Genomic DNA, 21,991 nt, shown 5'->3' with positions numbered 1-21,991 from the left:
ATGCCATGAAAGTTCTTGGTACACTCTCCAGGTCTGCAGTGTCACCAGCCTTGAAGGGGGCCGTTAGTGTACAACAGTATTCCAGCAAAGAGAGCACAAGTGATTTGAAGAGAATCATCATGGGCTTGGCATCCCTAGTTTTGAAGGTTCTCAATATCCATCCTATCTGCAGACACATTCATCACCTTCAAAACTACCATTAGAAAACATCTTATCTCCCTGATACACCCCATCAACTAACTACACGAATACCACCTGGTGGTTCACACTTACACTCACTCACAAATTTGACCATAAACAGAAATATTAATCTCAATCTTAAAATAATGAATCCTATGATACTCCAATACTGAAACTATGTACTGTGCCAAAACAAAAGCATTCACATTGCTAAACTCACAAACTAGTACTTAGTCACTTAGCCATAATACCAACTTACCTCATAATTTGTAATATTTTAAAATAAAGAATTAAACTAAGTCTGCCCGAAATGCCTAGCCATGCTAGGCGTTCTAGTGGTACACTCTGTAATCATTATTTAACTACATGTAAACCACACAACAACCAAATTCTGTAAATTCAACATTGTAATCTTTATAGAGAATAAACTTTGAATCATTTTCCTAGCGGATGAGGTACATACATTGTTGTGGTCTTTGAAGGCGAGATCCTCTGACATTATCGCTTCCAGGTCCTTCACATTACTTTTCCGCTCTATTGTATGGTTAGAATTTGTGGTATACCCTGACACATTTTTAATTTCTTCAAGTTTTTCATATCTGAGTAGTTGAAATTTCTCCTCGTTGAACTTCATATTGTTTTGAGTGGCCCATTCGAAGATTTGGTTGATGTCTGCTTGGAGTCTTGCAGTGTCTTCGATGGAGGTCACTGCCATGCTGATCCGGGTGTCATCCGCAAAGGAAGACACGGAGCTATGGCTTACATCTCTATGTCAGAAATGAGGATGAGGAATAGAATGGGAGCGAGTACTGTGCCTTGTAGAACAGAGCTTTTTACCATGGCTACCTGGGACTTTACTCTCTTTACTATTACTCTTTATGTTCTATTTAGCAGGAAGCTGTAGATCCATCTACCAACTTTTCCCATTATTCCTTTATCCCGCATTTTGTGTGCTATTACACCATGGTCACACTTGTCAAAAGCTTTTGCAAAGTCTGTGTATACTACATCTGTATTTTGTTTATCCTCCACAGCATCCAGGACCTTGTCATAGTGGTCCAGTAGCTGGGACAGGCAGGAGTGACCTGCTCTAAACCTATGTTGCCCTGGGTTGTGTAATTGATGGGTATCTAGGTGGTTGGCTATCTTGCTTCTTAGAACCCTCTCAGAGACTTTTATGATATGGGATGTTAGTGCTATCAGCCTGTAGTTCTTTGCAATTGCTTTACTGCCACTGAAATCACCTAACCTAAACTACTCAACTGGCTACTCATATATTACATGTTCTTTCACCTTTGGAGCACTCCCCAACCCTTATAACTGCCTATGTCATGTTATTTTCTGTATGAATTGAAATGTCTTTATTATTAAAATGTCATAGCCTGCACATTTTGTCTTATTTACATAATTGGTACATTTTACCACAGTATTACCAAACCAAGTTAGAGAAAATGGTTGTCAAGGACTCATACACAAAGCATTCATTCACTAAAAAATAAAATTGAGGAAGGGAAGTTTCTAGTAGGAATACTGTATGCTGATGATGTAAACTGAGTTTTATTTCATATAATCATGTCCACTACTGTATTAATACTGTGGGCAGTCAAACATATCCCTGAAAATAAAAATTTACATCCCCTTGCTTGCTAAATAACAAAAATCCAAGATCCATCAAGTCAGCTTTTATCTTCAATAAACTCACTAATAATAGGAGCTACAATTTCTGGATTGTTTAAATGCACATGGTGAGTACCTTCTACTTTCTTTAATATAAATTTTTTAGCTTTCTTTTCATAAATACTAATAATTTCATCATATAATTCTCTACTCTCATACAAGGGCCCATTTGATGCCTTAATGAGCAACAGCTCACACTGCAATCTATTTGCAAATGCCTTTTGTTGATCAAATGATGTTCCGAAGATACTTCCTACTTTTAACAATGGATCATAGTTGAAGGAGTACAGCCCATCAGCATGTTTTACTGACCCTCTCTTAAGTAAAACTTCAGCAGCTTCCTCTGTTAAAGAAAATCTATAAGACATGACCATCTTGTCTAACAAAGTTGTATATTCATAGCTTGGAGGCTCTCGGCCAATTTTGAGCTCTGCTTCCATGAAATCCAAAATTCCTCGAGCAGTTTTATCTGGCTGATCTGCGGCATCAACTGATAATGGTTTGATGAGGTCCACCATCACAATTTTTTTTACTTTCTCTGGAAATGCTCCTGCATACAACATTGCTGCAGCACCACCCAAGCTGTGGCCTATTATGTTCACCTGAAAATATATACGTACGTACAAATAATTCAGACACTGTTAGTCTAAAAACTGATTTAAAAAAATTTAAACTAAATAATTTTTTTATGTAGAATGGCCTGTGATATACACTGCACTGTATAATGTATATATAAGCCAGAGGACAAGTGAATTTATCATTGCTTCAAGGGGAATTACCTTGATGCTGATGAATAGCTTTTGATGCAAGGAATTGAGTTACCCTCCTTTTCTTTGGATCAAACCTGATTATCTCATACCTACCAGGTGTTGCTTGACCCTTACAGGTTTATCACTTACCCATGGATATACAGTGAACCCTTCATAAAACAGACTAATAGAGGGGAAGAGGTGCACGTTAGTGAAAATCTATTATAATGAAAGGTTTGACTAAGTGGATGAAGTCCACTTAATCGATCAACTGCCAGATACAGACGGACGCCCAATAAAACAGTCTTGATCAATTATACTGATGGAATACTGGACATACTTAGAATTAACTAGAGTACAATACGATACTGCACTACAGCATTGTACAATACATCTGTATCAAAGAAAGAGTTAGAAATACAGTACAGTCCAATAAGTAGAGGACTATACAGTAATTTGTTCTAACTTTTTCTGGCGAATAGATGAGCTTACAGATGTACAATATTCCCATGCTTCAACCCTTGTATCTTGGGCTATTTTCATACACTTCCCAGGAATAACTGAAGAACCTTTTAGGCGAGGGTCCGGCGAGTCCACGTTCAATTCCCGGCAAGGGTAGAAACATTGGGTGTGTTTCCTTACACCAGTTGTCTATGTTACCCATCAGTAAAATGGGTACCTGGGTGTTAGTCAACTAGTGTAGGTTGCATAATGGGACAAAACTGACCTAATCTGCCAGAAATACTCTGCATAACAAGTGGCTTTCTATGTAGTAGTACATTGGAACCTCAAAAATCGAACTGCTCCCAACACGACCAATTTTGTAAGTGTATTTTTGTAGGTGCTTTTATAAGTGTATTTTTGAGGGTCTGAAATGGATTAATCTAATTTACATTATTCCTGATGGGAATAAATTAATTCGGTAAAGGCACTTGAACAGCCTTCTGGACCGAAGAAAGTTCGATATTTGAGGTTCCACTGTATGTCATTGATGTCAGCTAGGCCTGTATACCTTGTACATGTACTTGGATAAATAAAGATATTGTTACTGTATATTATTATTACTGTCTACACTGTATTTTGTAGCATATTCTGTATGCTTTTTCTTACTTCCACAAATGTCAGACACTGTTGGCTTTGCTATGCTATGCTCCTCACACACTCAGGCCATTGCAATACCAGCCTGCTTAACAGTCTCTGCTTAACAGTCAAAGTCACACACTTCTTCCTGGCACCATCACTTGCTTTAGAAACCCTTGTTAATAACACTATAGGTTACTTTAATAAAATTATTAGAAACAATATAAATAAAGGAAAACTGGAGACACAATAATGATGGTACGTGAGTATGTGCAGACAATAACAAACTGATGTGGGTCGAGTCACTAGCCCTGCTGCCCAGGAACAATGAAAATGGACATATCCAGGACAAAGCCCAGACTGGACAAACTTGCAATTAAGTGGAGTTAAACCATTTTATTGAGCATACAGCCAGACTGCACAGACATATGATACAACAGATTTGGTCCACTTCATTACTCTTTTAATTGAACACTCCATTCAGTGAATACATTGCATGTTTATCTAGCCAGATTTTTTGTCTTAGTTGATATCCACTTAATGGAAGTCTGCTCTATTCAGGGATAACTGCAATAAACAATAATAGTAATATACGTATATAATATATATAATAGTAGTACCAACACTCTTATATGGGTGTGAAGCTTGGGTTGTGAGTGCAGCAGCGAGGAGGCGGTTGGAGGCAGTGGAGACGTCCTGTCTAAGGGCAATGTGTGGTGTAAATATTATGCAGAAAATTCGGAGTGTGGAAATTAGAAGGTGTGGAGTTAATAAAAGTATTAGTCAGAGGGCTGAAGAGGGGTTGTTGAGGTGGTTTGGTCATTTAGAGAGAATGGATCAAAGTAGAATGACAGGGAGAGCGTATAAATCTGTAGGGGAAGGAAGGCGGGGTAGGGGTCGTCCTCGAAAAGGTTGGAAGGAAGGGGTAAGAGAGGTTTTGTGGGCGAGTGGCTTGGACTTCCAGCAGGTGTGCATGAGCGTGTTCGATAAGAGTGAATGGAGACGAATGGTATTTGGGACCTGACGATCTGTTGGAGTGTGAGCAGGGTAATATTTAGTGAAGGGATTCAGGGCAACTGGTTATTTTTGTATAGCCAGACTTGAGTCCTGGAAATGGGAAGTACAATGCCTGCACTCTAAAGGAGTTTGGAGGGATATGTTGTGTATCTTTATACGTAGTATATGCTTCTAAACTGTTGTGTTCTGAGCACCTCTGCAAAAACAGTGATTATGTGTGAGTGAGGTGAAAGTGTTGAATGATGATGAAAATATTTTCTTTTTGGGGATTTTCTTTCTTTTTGGGTCACTCTGTCTCGGTGGGAGACGGCCGACTTGTTAAAAAAAAAAAAAAAAAAATTAGAAAATCTTGAGTCATGCTATCATAGCTCACATTTTCAACATTCTACGGTGTAAATTTTGCTTTTCACCTCCAGTAAAAGCACACCATTTCCATTAAGACACCCCAAGGTAGAATTCATTTCCAATGGTGGTGCACGTTTCCATTAAGGAGCGCCATGGTAGACAGCTTGGAGACCTCTCACTGTGCAATGTATCTGTGTATGTACCATACAATTTTCACTCAGTGCACATCACTCAGTTTTTTCTTCTTTTCATCGCCCTATGCCTATTATGAAAAAAATAGATGTAATTGAAATGCTAAAGGGTGGTGCATTTGTGATGGAGATGGTACACATGTATAGTATTAGAGAATGAATGATTCAGTGAATTTGAAATGAGATGAAAATAAGGGCTTGTGTAATGAGTAATCCTCAATGTGACAGTGAAGTCAAGGTAAGTAGCCTACTTTCTTTTAACTGTCTGAATCTCATCCTCATATCCGACATAGACAAGGATGTCAGCCACAGCACCGTGTCTTCCTTTGCAGATGACACCCGAATCTGCATGACAGTGTCTTCCATTGCAGACACTGCAAGGCTCCAGGCGGACATCAACCAAATCTTTCAGTGGGCTGCAGAAAACAATATGAAGTTCAACGATGAGAAATTTCAATTACTCAGATATGGTAAACATGAGGAAATTAAATCTTCATCAGAGTACAAAACAAATTCTGGCCACGAAATAGAGCGAAACACCAACGTCAAAGACCTGGGAGTGATTATGTCGGAGGATCTCACCTTCAAGGACCATAACATTGTATCAATCGCATCTGCTAGAAAAATGACAGGATGGATAATGAGAACCTTCAAAACTAGGGAGGCCAAGCCCATGATGACACTCTTCAGGTCACTTGTTCTATCTAGGCTGGAATATTGCTGCACTCTAACAGAACCTTTCAAGGCAGGTGAAATTGCTGACCTAGAAAATGTACAGAGAACTTTCACGGCGCGCATAACGGAGATAAAACACCTCAATTACTGGGAGCGCTTGAGGTTTCTAAACCTGTATTCCCTGGAACGCAGGAGGGAGAGATACATGATTATATACACCTGGAAAATCCTAGAGGGACTAGTACCGAACTTGCACACGAAAATCACTCACTACGAAAGCAAAAGACTTGGCAGACGATGCACCATCCCCCCAATGAAAAGCAGGGGTGTCACTAGCACGTTAAGAGACCATACAATAAGTGTCAGGGGCCCGAGACTGTTCAACTGCCTCCCAGCACACATAAGGGGGATTACCAACAGACCCCTGGCAGTCTTCAAGCTGGCACTGGACAAGCACCTAAAGTCAGTTCCTGATCAGCCGGGCTGTGGCTCGTACGTTGGTTTGTGTGCAGCCAGCAGCAACAGCCTGGTTGATCAGGCGCTGATCCACCAGGAGGCCTGGTCACAGACCGGGCCGCGGGGGCGTTGACCCCCGAAACTCTCTCCAGGTAAACTCCAGAGTTCAGAGCATTTCACAGAGAATGTTCATCAACAAAATTAAGTAGAAAAATGTATTACTTTTTGAAGAATTGTGATAGTAAAAAAAATGGATGGGGTGGAGGGGGGGAAATTGGATTCTGAGGAACACAAACTTATTTTTCTCATATGTTTTTCCAGTCCATAAGTCATGAAGTCACTGGTGGCACAGATTTAGGAACATAACCTGCATGAGTTATTAATGGCAGTCATAATAACATCAACCTCTCATAGGGAAGTACTGGTAATACCGATAAGAAATATTAAATAAAATGAGCAGCGACTGGAAAGAAGGAGGTTTAATTTGACTTTTTTTCTGACTATCAGAGATGCACATGTAACAATGATTATTACAGATGACATATAAGAGAGATACAATATTACTGCAATGATTGTCATTAAGATGAATACAGCCTCTCTTCATTTAAAGATAGAGTTCCATTCCTGAGGCCACGTTGGTAAACAAATTCTTTGCTAAGCAAGGAGTATACTATAATGGTAGTGGGTTTGTGTCAACCATCTTTAATATTGTTTTAATGTCACCTTTACACCATTTATAACATTTTTAGTATATTTTTAAATGTTTATACAGTAGTGTACTGTATACTTTAATAAACAGAAAAGAGGAAATGAGCTCTAATATACATTATTTAGGTATGCATACTGGTCGGAGAGCCTGGCATCAGTCTGATTTGTCGGTAAATGAGTACGTCGCTAAGTGAGGAGAGGCTGTATGTAGGATGACAATAAAAGATTCTACAGTAGGTTGGTAGACAGCAACCACCCAGGGAGGTACTACCGTCCTGCCAAGTAAGTGTAAAACGAAAGCCTGTGATTGTTATACATGATGGTAGGATTGCTGATGTCTTTTGTCTGTCTCATAAATATGCAAGATTACAGGTATGTCTTGCTACTTCTACTTACACTTAGGTCACACTACACATACATGTACACATTTATTTATACACACTCATCTGAGTTTTCTTTGATTTTATCTTAATAGTTCTTGGTCTTATTACTTTTCCTTTTATATCCATGGGGAAGTGGAATAAGAATCTTTCCTCCGTAAGCCATGCGTGTTGTAAAAGTCAACTAAAATGCCGGGAACAATGGGCTAGTAACCCCTTTTCCTGTAAAGATTACTAAAAAGAATAAGAAGAAGAAAATTGTCAAAGTGGGAAGTATGAATGTGCGTGGATGTTGTGCAGATGATAAGAAAGAGATGATTGTGGATGTTATGAATGAGAAGAAGCTGGATGTCCTGGCTTTAAGTGAAACAAAGCTGAAGGGGGTGGGAGTTTCAGTGGAGAGGAATAAATTGGATTAAGTCAGGGGTTTCAAATAGAGTTTGAGCTAAAGAAGGAGTAGCAATAATGTTGAAGGATAAGCTATGGCAGGAAAAGAGGGACTATAAATGTATTAATTCAAGGATTATGTGGAGTAAAATAAAGATTGGATGTGAAAAGTGGGTTATAATAAGCGTGTATGCACCTGGAGAAGAGAGAAGTGTAGAGGAGAGAGAGAGATTTTGGGAAATGTTGAGTGAATGCGTGGGGAGTTTTGAATCAAGTGTGAGAGTAATGGTGGTTGGGGATTTCAATGCTAAAGTGGGTAAAAATGTTATGGAGGGAGTAGTAGGTAAATTTGGGGTGCCAGGGGTAAATGTAAATGGGGAGCCTTTAATTGAGCTATGTGTAGAAAGAGATTTGGTAATAAGTAATACATATTTTATGAAAAAGAGGATAAATAAATATACAAGGTATGATGTAGCACGTAATGAAAGTAGTTTATTAGATTATGTATTGGTGGATAAAAGGTTGATGGGTAGGCTCCAGGATGTACATGTTTATAGAGGGGCAACTGATATATCGGATCATTATTTAGTTGTAGCTACAGTTAGAGTAAGAGGTAGATGGGAAAAGAGGAAGGTGGCAACAACAAGTAAGAGGGAGGTGAAAGTGTATAAACTAAGGGAGGAGGAAGTTCGGGTGAGATATAAGCGACTATTGGCAGAAAGGTGGGCTAGTGCAAAGATGAGTAGTGGGGGGGTTGAAGAGGGTTGGAATAGTTTTAAAAATGCAGTATTAGAATGTGGGGCAGAAGTTTGTGGTTATAGGAGGGTGGGGGCAGGAAGAAAGAGGAGTGATTGGTGGAATGATGAAGTAAAGGGTGTGATAAAAGAGAAAAAGGTAGATTATGAGAGGTTTTTACAAAGCAGAAATGTTATAAGAAGAGCAGAGTATATGGAGAGTAAAAGAAAGGTGAAGAGAGTGGTGAGAGAGTGCAAAAGGAGAGCAGATGACAGAGTGGGAGAGGCACTGTCAAGAAATTTTAATGAAAATAAGAAAAAATTTTGGAGTGAGTTAAACAAGTTAAGAAAGCCTAGGGAAAGTATGGATTTGTCAGTTAAAAACAGAGTAGGGGAGTTAGTAGATGGGGAGATGGAGGTATTAGGTAGATGGCAAGAATATTTTGAGGAACTTTTAAATGTTAAGGAAGAAACAGAGGCAGTAATTTCATGCACTGGTCAGGGAGGTATACCATCTTTTAGGAGTGAAGAAGAGCAGAATGTAAGTGTGGGGGAGGTACGTGAGGCATTATGTAAAATGAAAGGGGGTAAAGCAGCTGGAACTGATGGTTGGTACTTTTGTTTAATAAATGTATGAAAGAGGGGAAGGTACCTAGGGATTGGCAGAGAGCATGTATAGTCCCTTTATATAAAGGGAAAGGGGACAAAAGAGACTGTAAAAATTATAGAGGAATAAGTTTACTGAGTATACCAGGAAAAGTGTACAGTAGGGTTATAATTGAAAGAATTAGAGGTAAGACAGAATGTAGGATTGTGGATGAGCAAGGAGGTTTCAGAGTGGGTAGGGGATGTGTAGATCAAGTGTTTACATTGAAGCATATATGTGAACAGTATTTAGATGAAGGTAGCGAAGTTTTTATTGCATTTATGGATTTAGAAAAGGCATATGATAGAGTGGATAGAGGAGCAATGTGGCAGATGTTGCAAGTATATGGAATAGGTGGTAAGTTATTAAATGCTGTAAAGAGTTTTTATGAGGATAGTGAGGCTCAGGTTAGGGTGTGTAGAAGAGAGGGAGACTACTTCCCAGTAAAAGTAGGTCTTAGACAGGGATGTGTAATGTCACCATGGTTGTTTAATATATTTATAGATGGGGTTGTAAAGGAAGTAAGTGCTAGGGTGTTCGGGAGAGGGGTGGGATTAAATTTTGGGGAATCAAATTCAAAATGGGAATTGACACAGTTACTTTTTGCTGATGACACTGTGCTTATGGGAGATTCTAAAGAAAAATTGCAAAGGTTAGTGGATGAGTTTGGGAATGTGTGTAAAGGTAGAAAGTTGAAAGTGAACATAGAAAAGAGTAAGGTGATGAGGGTGTCAAATGATTAAGATAAAGAAAAATTGGATATCAAATTGGGGAGGAGTATGGAAGAAGTGAATGTTTTCAGATACTTGGGAGTTGACGTGTCGGCGGATGGATTTATGAAGGATGAGGTTAATCATAGAATTGATGAGGGAAAAAAGGTGAGTGGTGCGTTGAGGTATATGTGGAGTCAAAAAACGTTATCTATGGAGGCAAAGAAGGGAATGTATGAAAGTATAGTAGTACCAACACTCTTATATGGGTGTGAAGCTTGGGTGGTAAATGCAGCAGCGAGGAGACGGTTGGAGGCAGTGGAGATGTCCTGTTTAAGGGCAATGTGTGGTGTAAATATTATGCAGAAAATTCGGAGTGTGGAAATTAGGAAAAGGTGTGGAGTTAATAAAAGTATTAGTCAGAATGCAGAAGAAGGGTTGTTGAGGTGGTTTGGTCATTTAGAGAGAATGGATCAAAGTAGAATGACATGGAAAGCATATAAATCTATAGGGGAAGGAAGGCGGGGTAGGGGTTGTCCTCGAAAGGGTTGGAGAGAGAGGGTAAAGGAGGTTTTGTGGGCAAGGGGCTTGGACTTCCAGCAAGCGTGCATGAGCGTGTTAGATAGGAGTGAATGGAGACGAATGGTACTTGGGACCTGACGATCTGTTGGAGTGTGAGCAGGGTAATATTTAGTGAAGGGATTCAGGGAAACCAGTTATTTTCATATAGTCGGACTTGAGTCCTGGAAATAGGAAGTACAATGCCTGCACTTTAAAGGAGGGGTTTGGGATATTGGCAGTTTGGAGGGATATGTTGTGTATCTTTATATGTGTATGCTTCTAAACTGTTGTATTCTGAGCACCTCTGCAAAAACAGTGATAATGTGCAAGTGTGGTGAAAGTGTTGAATGATGATGAAAGTATTTTCTTTTTGGGGATTTTCTTTCTTTTTTTTGGGTCACCCTGCCTCGGTGGTAGACGGCCGACTTGTTGAAGAAAAAAAAAAAAAAAAACAGATATGTATCAGTAATGTAAATTTTGAGAAAAGATTTAGTGGCAAAAATTAAGTGACTGATTTTTTTAAAGTGTAGGCACTCGATATTATGAACTAACTGGAGGTTTTGAGTGTTGTGTTTAGTGAGTGCATTATATACATATTTGGCACACACAAGACCAACCACAAATCCTACAATAATCTTTGCCAGCTGTAGGCAAAGGGAACTAGAGCAGTCTAGAGGTGGTATGCAGACTTAGATCTAGTGTTTGGTAGGTGTGCTGTGGCATTTTGACTTGTCAGGAAAGACTTGGGGACGGTTCAATTAACTCATCTGTGGTAAATGTTCCATCCAACCAGGCCCTCTCTCTCGAGTTGTCATCTGGCATATATCCCATTATGACATCTGGTTCTCTGTGACATTTGTGCTCACTGTTTATCATTTTTCTGGATTGTGTTGGAACCCTTGTACATTTGTAAATATTATAAATAATGATTTGCTAAAGGAAGAATATATACAATAAACAGCCAAGACCTTTTAATGTCCCTAGGTACAGTACAGCATTTCTAACAGCGTGATTTGCAGACTGAATCCTATTTCCATGTTTTTCTGTAAATGTCCAGCTTTCGTGCTTGCGCAGATAGAACATTTCCCCTCCACACCTTGGAACTCCATTGTATTACACTAGACCTAACATTGTTCTGTGGTGTGTCCACCCATATTACATATAACTCTTCTGTGTTTATCATTTCATTTCCTATCTTTACATCCCCCTGTCTTGTGTCTAGATATTAATCATGTCATCAACAAAGGAAATCTAGTAGTGTTGGTGAAGATACCAAGAAGTTTATGCATGAAAATATGCCTCTAGTGAAGAAAATGGATGTGACTGAAATGCTCAAATGTGGTGCATGTGTGATGGCAGCAGGGTGTGCTATTGGTGTAAGAAAATTAACAATTCAAAACAATGAGATAAAGACAAGAGTTTGTTTTATGAGGAACCATGAGCATTACCTGATAAAAAAAAATGGGTAAGAGGTCATTATGGCTAAATAACACTGAAAAAAAAATACTGACTGAGTGGATTCAGCAAAAAACAAAGAAAAATGCCCTGCTTAATTTCCTCATCTAAAGGGAGGAAGCCCTATTGTATTACAGCCTCTCCTCACTTAACAACGGAGTTCCATTCCTAAGACCATGTCGTTAAAAGAATTCATCGCTAAGTGAGGAGCATACTATAATGGTAGTGAGTTCGTGTCAACCATCTTTGATATTGTTTTAATGTCACCTTTGCACCATTTATAACATTTCTGGTATATTTTTAAATGTGTATACAGTAGTCTACTGTATATTGAAATAAACAGGATAGAGGAAATCAGCTCTAATATACATTATTTAGGTATGCATACTGGTCAGAGAGCCTGTTGCAAGTCTGAGGCGTCGGGAAACGAGTATGTCGCTAAGTGAGGAGAGGCTGTATTCTTCTTTCCTAATGTACCCCATTCATTTACTGGGGTTGCAATAACTTTGGAGAAGCTAACATGGGTCATCACATATAAAAGTTAAAAAACACTGGTCTTGAACACATGAGATTATAGCTGTTATGAGGACTGTAGTAGTAAAAAAAAAAAATGCTGCTAGGGGGTTTGAGACTGGGTATGGAGTTGTTGCTAAATTTTAATTTCTCTCCCAATAATTATTATTGCTGGTATCCATAAGTGTATACTATAATATGCACTGCAATTTTTCATTCTACTGTAACCTTGAATGAAATCATAAAATTTGTACTTCTCTAGCAATGAATGAAGGCTTATGATATCCAAACTCACCTCTTTCCATCCAAAGTGCTGAACTACTCTTTCAATAGTAAGCAACAAATTACTAAAGTGAAATGGAGTCCCTCGGGGCCTTGGAGATGAGAGCCCATGACTTGGAAAATCAATGGCTATCAAGGAAACACTCTTGGGAAGCAAAGGAGCAACCCCATCCCAGGTCCCGGCATTGTCCATCCATCCATGAAGGCCAAGAATAGGTGATCCTCCCTCATTCCACACTTTACCTGAAAGAAAAATAAAAGATACAGTACTGTGGCTAGAATATTTAAAAAATAAATCACACATTGGTAAAGAAATTTTAGACTGTTTTAGTTCATCCTAGATCATTATAAAGTCACAATCAGCCTCTGTTTTTCTTTGCATTTTGTCAAATAGTTCTGATTTGATAATGGTTCATACAACCATCACCTTTCACCCATACAACTCCACTACAGCTTCATGCTGACATGGATTTACTTCCACACCTTTCCCATGCTTTCATTCACACTACTCTCCCACAATTTCAAGCCCACACAGCTCTGCTCCTACACCTTACCCATGCTTTAACAGCCCACCCCTTCCCCTGCACCCAGACCTTACTCATGCTTTAACAGTTCACACACCTAGTCACATAGTCACTCACCAGCCTCATTGCTGCCCACACCAACAACTGTACACTCACCCACTACCTACACCAGGCCACCAACACTGCCACCCACAGTCACCATCACACCATCTTGTTGCTTCCAGACTCCAAACCAACACCTCTCCACTGCCCAGCATGCTCCACCTCCCAATACCAGCCTCCAGGTCCTGCTCCTACCCCTCCACCATTCGGTCTTTATCTCTCACAATAGTAGTTCCCCAGTCTCCACTCCCATACCGAACCCACTCACCCCAACTGCTCTAACTCCTTTCGTGTACACCCCAGCAATTTTAACCCCTCCTTTATAACTCCCATGAAGCTGCAATAAATAGGACAGGTAAACATTAAACTACCTCTGTCTGCTTGCAGAGATGTGATTGCAGGATCTTTGATGCACATCACCACATCAACCTTCAGTTACATTATCATCGGTGTTTTTTACAATCTTCAGACAAAAAATCTGGTTGGCTTTTTTGGGGGTACAGTGGACCCTCAACCAGCGATATTAATCCGTTCCTGAGAGCTCATCGTTAATCGAAATAATCGTTAGTCAAGTTAATTTTTCCCATAAGAAATAATGGAAATCAAATTAATCCGTGCAAGACACCCCAAAGTATTGAAAAAAAAATTTTTTACCACATGAAATATTAATTTTAATACACACAAACTGAAGAAGACATGCACAGTTACATGACACTTACCTTTATTGAAGATCTGGTGATGATTGATGGGATGGGAGGAGGGGAGAGTGTTGACCTTCTTAGTGTTTAGAAGGGGAATCCCCTTCCATTAGGACTTGAGGTGGCAAGTCCTTTTTCGGGGTTACTTCCCTTCTTCTTTTAATGCCACTAGGACCAGCTTGAGAGTCACTGGACCTCTGTCGTACAACATATCTGTCCATAGAGGCCTGTACCTCCCGTTCCTTTATGACATTCCTAAAGTGTTTCACAACATTGTCAGTGTCACAATTAAACACTTGTTCAGGTTTCAATTCTTCACTGTCTATGTACTCCTAGAATTCCTGCACATATTTTTCAGCTGCTTTTTGGTCCAAACTGGCAGCCTCACCATGCCTTATCACACTATGTACGCCACTACGATTCTTAAATCTCTCAAACCAACCTTTGCTGGCCTTAAACTCACATCACCACTAGTTGCTGGCATTTTTCTAATTAAATCCTCATGCAACTTCCTAGCCTTTTCACATAAGATCTCTTGAGAGATGCTATTTCCTGCTATCTGTTTTTCATTTATCCACACCAATAACAGTCTCTCAACATCTTCTATCACTTGCGATCTCAGTTTTGAAAACATAGTTGCACCTTTGGCAAGAACAGCTTCCTTGATTGCCATTTTCTTGGCCACAATAGTAGCGATGGTTGACTGGGGTTTTGTGTACAACCTGGCCAGCTCAGACACACGCACTCCACTTTCATACTTAGCAATGATCTCTTTCTTCATATCCATAGTAATTCTCACCCTTTTTGCTGTAGGGTTGGCACTAGAAGCTTTCTTGGGGCCCATGGTGACTTATTTTGCAGGTGCAATCACTAAAAAGACTGTGATAATATGAAATGTTCAGATTGTATGCTTGGAAGCGACCGCGGTGGCTGGCTGGCTTGTAAACACTGGCCAGAAGTGGACGCATCTCAGACGGAACGAATAGTGTTGGTCGAGTTTTTTAGCGCTAGTCGAGGCAAAATTTTTGCGTTAAAATGTATTGCTGGTCGGATTTATCGTTAATCGATGCCATCGCTGGTCGAGGGTCCACTGTATATTGAACATAATCCAATTTTTCCCATATGTTTTTAATTTGATTTACAAGATTTTTTATTACACACTATTTTTAGAAGATTACTACCATGTTATCCAATGGTCTACTGTATATGAAAGCTAGTTTGCTGGGTATCAGATGGAATGATAACAACTGCCAGAAATATTTGGGAAGAATACAGTATAATGCAAGATAGGTAAGATACATAATGTCATGCATCATACTGTATATGGGAGGAATACAGAAGAGTCATCCCTACAGATCTGCCGGGAGGTTATTTTCCTCGAGTTTCTCCAAAACTAAAAATGGTAAATAATATAAAATTATATCTGCATTACAAGATTGTTAATTATTTTGTGTTTCAGAGATTATGTCTCTGCAACCCTTGACTATTGAGCCATTGAGCACAATTTAAAGGAAATTTTATGAGTAGTTTTTAATTGAGAGATCATGCACAGAGCCTGAAAAATGGGAACCACCAGAAAATCAGTGAATAACTGAAACCATTTGTTGATTACTTATCAGTAAAAACAGTGGATAACAAACTATTTGTTAACTACTTACCTGGAGTATACCTGGATAACCAAAACCTGCAAATAATGAAGTCTACAAATTTGTAGGGATGACTGTACATGTACATTGCAAAAGCTGTATGGATATATATAAGAATTGTATGACATAAAATGATATGTAGAATCCTATGTCTGGGAAGAATATGGTATAGTGTGTGTGTGTGTATATATATATATGATATGTACCACCCTGTGAAATTGCAATTTACACCTTGAAAACGTACCAGCTATGTGGCCAGATATAATAGGAATCGTTATTTCCTTTGCCATTGCTACTGAAGACAACGTACTTCTGGAGTGTAGTGCTCTTAATAATATATGTCCACTTCTCTCCAGAATAACACTAATTCTGCAAAATCAATAAAATATGGATACTTAATATTGTTAAAGCCTTATTAAAAAATGAAGTTGAACATACAGTATGTCATTCAACATATTCAGTAAACTCTTGATATAACAGATTATCTAATTCTCCATTAAACTGGAATATATTAAAAATGCAACAACAACAACAAAAACAAAACAAAAAACTGAAGTATGTACTCTACTGTATACCTAATGTAGCACTGGATGCACATTTTATATATACACAGCACGTACAATTTAACCAGTGGATTCTCTCTGTAATTTTAAATTTGTTATATTGAGGTTTACTGTACTGTAATCAAAATATGAATTACAGCAAAAATTAATAAAAAAAATCAGCAGTAATCTTATGCTGTATGTAAAAAACATTACTGCAGCTCCTCCTTGTATCAACAAGCAAACCAGAACTACTTGTTGAAAAAATACGTAAAATACCTCCATTTTAGGCAATTTCAGAAAGTCTAATGTGATGGAACTGAAAATTAAAAAAAAAAAATGAACTGTGCTTATGAGAAAAGTCATCCAGGCAGAGTCCATGGAACAAAGCAATCATGTATTAGTGTTATGTGTTACTTAGAATAATGTATGTGTCTGGATAAGGCAAATAAAATGAGGACTCTAGCTGATGTACCAAAATTTCTTTAATTGCAGGGATATCCGGTTAAGTCATTATAAACTGCATCTTTTGTACTGTATATATGTAGTATATATACATATGTCGTGCTGAATAGGTAAAACTTGCAATTTTGGCTCACATAGCAATGCTCTTCTTGCCGAATAAGGCAAGCTAAAATTTGTGTATGCAATAATTTAGCAAAAATCATCCTGAACTTAATGAAAAAATATATTTCATTATGTTTGTTTATTATGAAGCTACTGTAAACATATATAAAATATATTTAGTTGGATTAGGCAAAGTTAAATTGCACTTGTTATAATAAGATTAGTTAAGTTTTCTAAGGTTCTTTTGGTACAAAATTATTAATTTTTTTTACATTAACGTAAATGATAAAAGTATCTTTAAACATATATAAAAGAAAATTTTAAAAAGAACTTGATTTTAAATGAGCTCTTGCTAACTAACCAGTTTTACCTATTTGGCAAAATCTGTAAACAGTAGTTCTGTAAGTAATTTTTTTTATTTAGAATTGCATACATTACAAAAATTTATAATGGCCTTGAGGGAACACAGATGTTATGGGCACATACAAAGTACATTACAGTACTTATATAGTTTTAACCTAAGATAACCTACAATATAACACTAATATATCATAGCTTAACAAACAAACAGGGAAGAACTAGTTATACAGATGTGGCACAATTCATTAATGATATTAAAAAAAGGGTATCTTAATCCATTCCCTATACACTAACAATGCAGTATTTGTTTGAGTAATCTTAAATTATTATGGCTCTGCCATTTACTTTACTAGGTTGATAAATTAGACACATATGCAACACTTGGGTATCTTTATTGAGGGAACGTTTCACCACACAGTGGCTTCATCAGTCCATACAAAGGAGAATGGTGAAGAACAGGAGTTTGAGGTAATCAGTCCTCAGCCTTGAGTCGATGTAGTCAGTCCATCAATCTTGAAAAGAATACAGCATATGTGCGAAGAAGTAGCCTTGGCTATATGAGCTACTTCTTCACACATATGCTGTATTCTTTTCAAGATTGATGGACTGACTACATCGACTCAAGGCTGAGGACTGATTACCTCAAACTCCTGATTTTCACCATTCTCCTTTGTATGGACTGATGAAGTCACTGTGATGAAACGTTTCCTCAATAAAGATACCCAAGTGTTGCATATGTGTCTAATTTATCAACTTGTTGGTTCACTGAACCATTCATTTACACTTCACTAGGTTATCATAAACTAAAATTACCGCATCTTTTATCACGTTTATGTGTTTGTAAAATCTTTTGAAAATTTCCTGAATATTATATTCAATAATGTCCTTAAATGCTTAACTCGTCTTCTATGGGAAAGCACTAAACCTGTAAGGGTTATACGTTTGGGGAGTGGGAGGTAATCAGGAAATAAGTCACTGACTTTTTTGGGTTATCCTAGGTAATTTACACTTGTTATGTATCATAATTTGTGTAACTATGTACCTGTACCTAAATAAACTTAATTAGGTTTGATCCAAAAATTGGGAGGACACACCTGTAACAAGTTGTAAGTATTTAGGTACTGGTACACATAAATACATTTACACAAATTCTCATACATAGAAACGTGCGTAAATTACCCACAGGGATACCCCCCCCCCCATTATTATTATAATAATCAATGGGGGGCGCTAAACCCGTAGGATTATGCAGCACCTGTGGGGGGAGGGATGTGGAAGGTATCCTGGCTTAATTCAGGGAACTGGAGCACAGATCCAATTCCCTAGATCAAGAGCCCTTCACCAGCATCAAAGAACCGTAGCACAGATCCAATTCCCTAGATCAAGAGCCCCTCACCAACATCAAAGAACCTTCCTTGAAGGGATAACCCCCCAAAAAACTCCAAAGTTGACTTACTTCCAATGGTGTCCTTGCAACTACCTCTAACAACATTGAACAACCTATTAACTACCCTACACTACCTCTGCATCAAGTGGGTTGAGTGGTGTCCTGATGACGGGAGAGTGCCAACCGAGTGCCACATAACCATGACAAGAACTATTTTTTGCCACCCAGTTATATCACTGGACACAGTCCACAGTATCTAGTTTGGTCTCTGAGTCTAATCTCAAATGTTATCGGGTTAAAATATATTGTTTAATTTTTTTCATTTGTTGTAGTACTTTATTGCGTGGTTCAAGCAAGGACCCCAGTGGAAATAAGTAAAGGGCTCCAGTGGAAATAAGTAAAGGACTCCAGTGGAAATAAGTCAGGGACCCCAATTGAAATAAGTCAAGGACCTTAGTTGAAATAAGTCAAGGACCTCAGTTGAAATGAGTCAAGGACTCTAGTGGAAACAAGTTAAGGACTCTAGGGAAGAAAAGCCAATTACTCCAGCGGATATAAGTCAAGGACTCCAGTGGAAATAAGTCAAGGGCCCCAGTGGAAATAAGTCAAGAACTCTCCTCATTTCTCCTGTTGCTACTCTTGCAACAATACCGTGACTGGAACAATATACAAATAACCCGCACATTGGAGAGAGTACGACTTGGACCATTAAGTCACTTTGTTAATGGTCCAGGTCGTCAAAGTCTTCCTTTAACCCTTTCACTGTCGGTCTCGAAATAATTACGGCTCGCAAGCCTGGAGTTTACCTGGAGAGAGTTCCGGGGGTCAACGCCCCCGCGGCCCGGTCTGTGACCAGGCCTCCTGGTGGATCAGAGCCTGATCAACCAGGCTGTTGCTGCTGGCTGCACGCAAACCAACGTACGAGCCACAGCCCGGCTGATCAGGAACTGACTTTAGGTGCTTGTCCAGTGCCTGCTTGAAGACTGCCAGGGGTCTGTTGGTAATCCCCCTTATGCATGCTGGGAGGCAGTTGAACAGTCTCGGGCCCCTGACACTTATTATATGGTCTCTTAACGTGCTAGTGACACCCCTGCTTTTCATTGGGGGGATGGTGCATCGTCTGCCAAGTCTTTTGCTTTCGTAGTGAGTGATTTTCGTGTGCAAGTTCGGTACTAGTCCCTCTAGGATTTTCCGGGTGTATATAATCATGTATCTCTCCCGCCTGCGTTCCAGGGAATACAGGTTTAGGAACCTCAAGCGCTCCCAGTAATTAAGGTGTTTTATCTCCGTTATGCGCGCCGTGAAAGTTCTCTGTACATTTTCTAGGTCGGCAATTTCACCTGCCTTGAAAGGTGCTGTTAGTGTGCAGCAATATTCCAGCCTAGATAGAACAAGTGACCTGAAGAGTGTCATCATGGGCTTGGCCTCCCTAGTTTTGAAGGTTCTCATTATCCATCCTGTCATTTTTCTAGCAGATGCGATTGATACAATGTTATGGTCCTTGAAGGTGAGATCCTCCGACATGATCACTCCCAGGTCTTTGACGTTGGTGTTTCGCTCTAGTGATCATTTCATCATTTACTGCACCAGGAAAATCACTAGGGATAGGATAGGCCTACACAGGACAATAAAAATGAGGTCAACTAGAAACTACAGTAAAGAAACACTGGTAAATAGGCTACACAATTGTGACTGGACAGAAATAACTAACTACAATATTACTATTGTTAGTGGTATATACCTTAAAGCTATTATTGTTACTGGTATATACTTTAAACCTACTATTATTAATGGTATATACTTCAAACCTACTGTTGCTACTGATATACACTTTATAGCTACTGTTACTACTGGTAAACAAGTTTCAAACATACTATACCAATAAAGGGGTAACCCCAAACAGTTGTCAACTAGTAAGTGTATCTCATGACTTTATTCAAAAAGAACTAAGCAGGTTAAACCCAACTAAGAGCACAGGCCCTGATAACATCCCATCTAAGTTCCTAAAAGATGGTGCTTCTGAACTGTCAATCCCTATTGCTCACATAATAAATCTATCAATCACCACTAATACCGTACCGGAGGGGTTCAAGGAGGCCAGAGTTACTCCTATCTTCAAGAAAAATAGTAGGTCTGATGTAAGTAACTATAGGCCTGTTAGTATACTTAGTATAATATCTAAAATTCTAGAGAGGGCGGTGTATTCTCAAGTAGTTAAGTACCTTAATGACAACAACATTCTCCATAGCTATCAATCGGGCTTTAGAAGATCCTACTCAACCGACACCTCCCTTATTAATCTGATGGATTACCTGAGAACTGAAATGTCAAAGGGGAACCTCATAGGTATGGTAACCTTAGACCTGCAAAAGGCCTTCGATACTGTCAACCACAATATATTATGTAATAAACTTCAAGCTATCGGTATAGGTTCTGTAGACTGGTTTAAGTCCTACCTTAGCAACAGGAGACAAATAGTCAAAAACAACAAAACAGAATCAGAACCCCTGCCGATAACATATGGAGTTCCCCAAGGTAGTATTCTGGGTCCCTTATTATTCTTATGTTATGTCAATGATATGCCTATCAGTGTCAAGTGCAAACTCCTACTGTATGCAGATGACAGTGCTCTGTTAGTGTCAGGTAAAGACCCACAAGATATTGCTAATGTTTTAACACTGGAACTGGAGTCCTGCAGCAAATGGTTAGTAGACAACAAACTATCATTACACCTAGGGAAAACTGAAGCCATTCTCTTTGGCACGAAACATAAACTGAGAAGGGTAAATAATTTTAATGTTCAATGTAATGGGGAGCCCATCACTTTGGTTTCATCAGTAAAATATTTGGGAATCCCCTTTGACCCATGCATGTCAGGAGAATTAATAGGGAACAGTGTAGTAAAGAAAGCGAATGCCAGACTGAAGTTCCTGTATAGACAAGCACAGTGTCTACCTACTGAGGCTCGCAGGACCCTATGTCTAGCCCTTATACAATGCCATATGGATTACGCTTGCTCTTCTTGGTACTCTGCCTTGACAAAAAAAAACTGAAAGATAGACTGCAAATCACCCAGAACAAAATCGTAAGATTCATCCTGGGGCTGGGACCAAGAGAACATGTAGGCCAGGATGAATTACAGCAGTTGGATATGCTGAATGTTGAAGACAGAGTAAAACAACTGAAGCTAAATCATGTTTATAAAGTTGCTCACAAACAATGACCAGAATATCTTGCTGTCAATTTTGTCAAGGTTGGGAACCAAAGCAATCATAGTACTAGGGGGAGAGAGCACAATTTTGTAGTAGCCACAGTCAGTAGCCTGGCTTCAAACACCTTTTATTGTACAGCAATAAACGAATGGAACAGACTGCCCACAAATGTCAAAGCCAGTCATAGCATGAACCAGTTCAAGAAGA

At 38.9% G+C, this 21,991-nt stretch overlaps 2 protein-coding genes across 8 annotated transcripts in view; one reads left to right on the top strand and one right to left on the bottom strand.

The window, feature by feature from the left end:
* Positions 1–1,718: 1,718 nt before the first annotated feature.
* Positions 1,719–21,280, bottom strand: LOC128696269 (probable serine hydrolase). Of its 6 annotated transcripts, none has more exons than XM_053787430.2 (4): positions 21,228–21,280; positions 15,961–16,085; positions 12,760–12,989; positions 1,719–2,459 (listed from the first exon to the last, which is right to left on the bottom strand). In XM_053787430.2, the coding sequence occupies exons 2-4, from the start codon at positions 16,004–16,006 to the stop codon at positions 1,857–1,859; spliced, it is 879 nt and encodes a 292-aa protein (XP_053643405.1). In that variant the 5' UTR covers positions 16,007–16,085; positions 21,228–21,280; the 3' UTR covers positions 1,719–1,856. The 6 variants fall into 6 exon arrangements, with proteins under 6 accessions (XP_053643405.1, XP_053643401.1, XP_053643402.1 ...); XM_053787426.2 differs by lacking the exon at positions 21,228–21,280 and adding an exon at positions 20,885–21,020; XM_053787427.2 differs by lacking the exon at positions 21,228–21,280 and adding an exon at positions 20,795–20,898.
* Positions 21,137–21,991, top strand: part of LOC128696267 (platelet binding protein GspB) — a 28,371-nt gene continuing 27,516 nt past the window's right edge. For both annotated transcript variants that reach the window (XM_070092256.1, XM_070092255.1), the window contains exon 1: positions 21,137–21,276. In XM_070092256.1, the coding sequence (XP_069948357.1) occupies positions 21,152–21,276 (125 nt within the window). In that variant the 5' untranslated portion in view covers positions 21,137–21,151. The remainder of the gene's footprint in view (positions 21,277–21,991) is intronic.

The sequence above is a fragment of the Cherax quadricarinatus genome, chromosome 39, assembly GCF_038502225.1.
Source record: "Cherax quadricarinatus isolate ZL_2023a chromosome 39, ASM3850222v1, whole genome shotgun sequence".
Classification (NCBI taxonomy): domain Eukaryota; kingdom Metazoa; phylum Arthropoda; class Malacostraca; order Decapoda; family Parastacidae; genus Cherax; species Cherax quadricarinatus.
The sequence above is the reverse complement of the archived record's forward strand: the minus strand, read 5'-3'. Positions and strand labels throughout refer to the sequence as shown.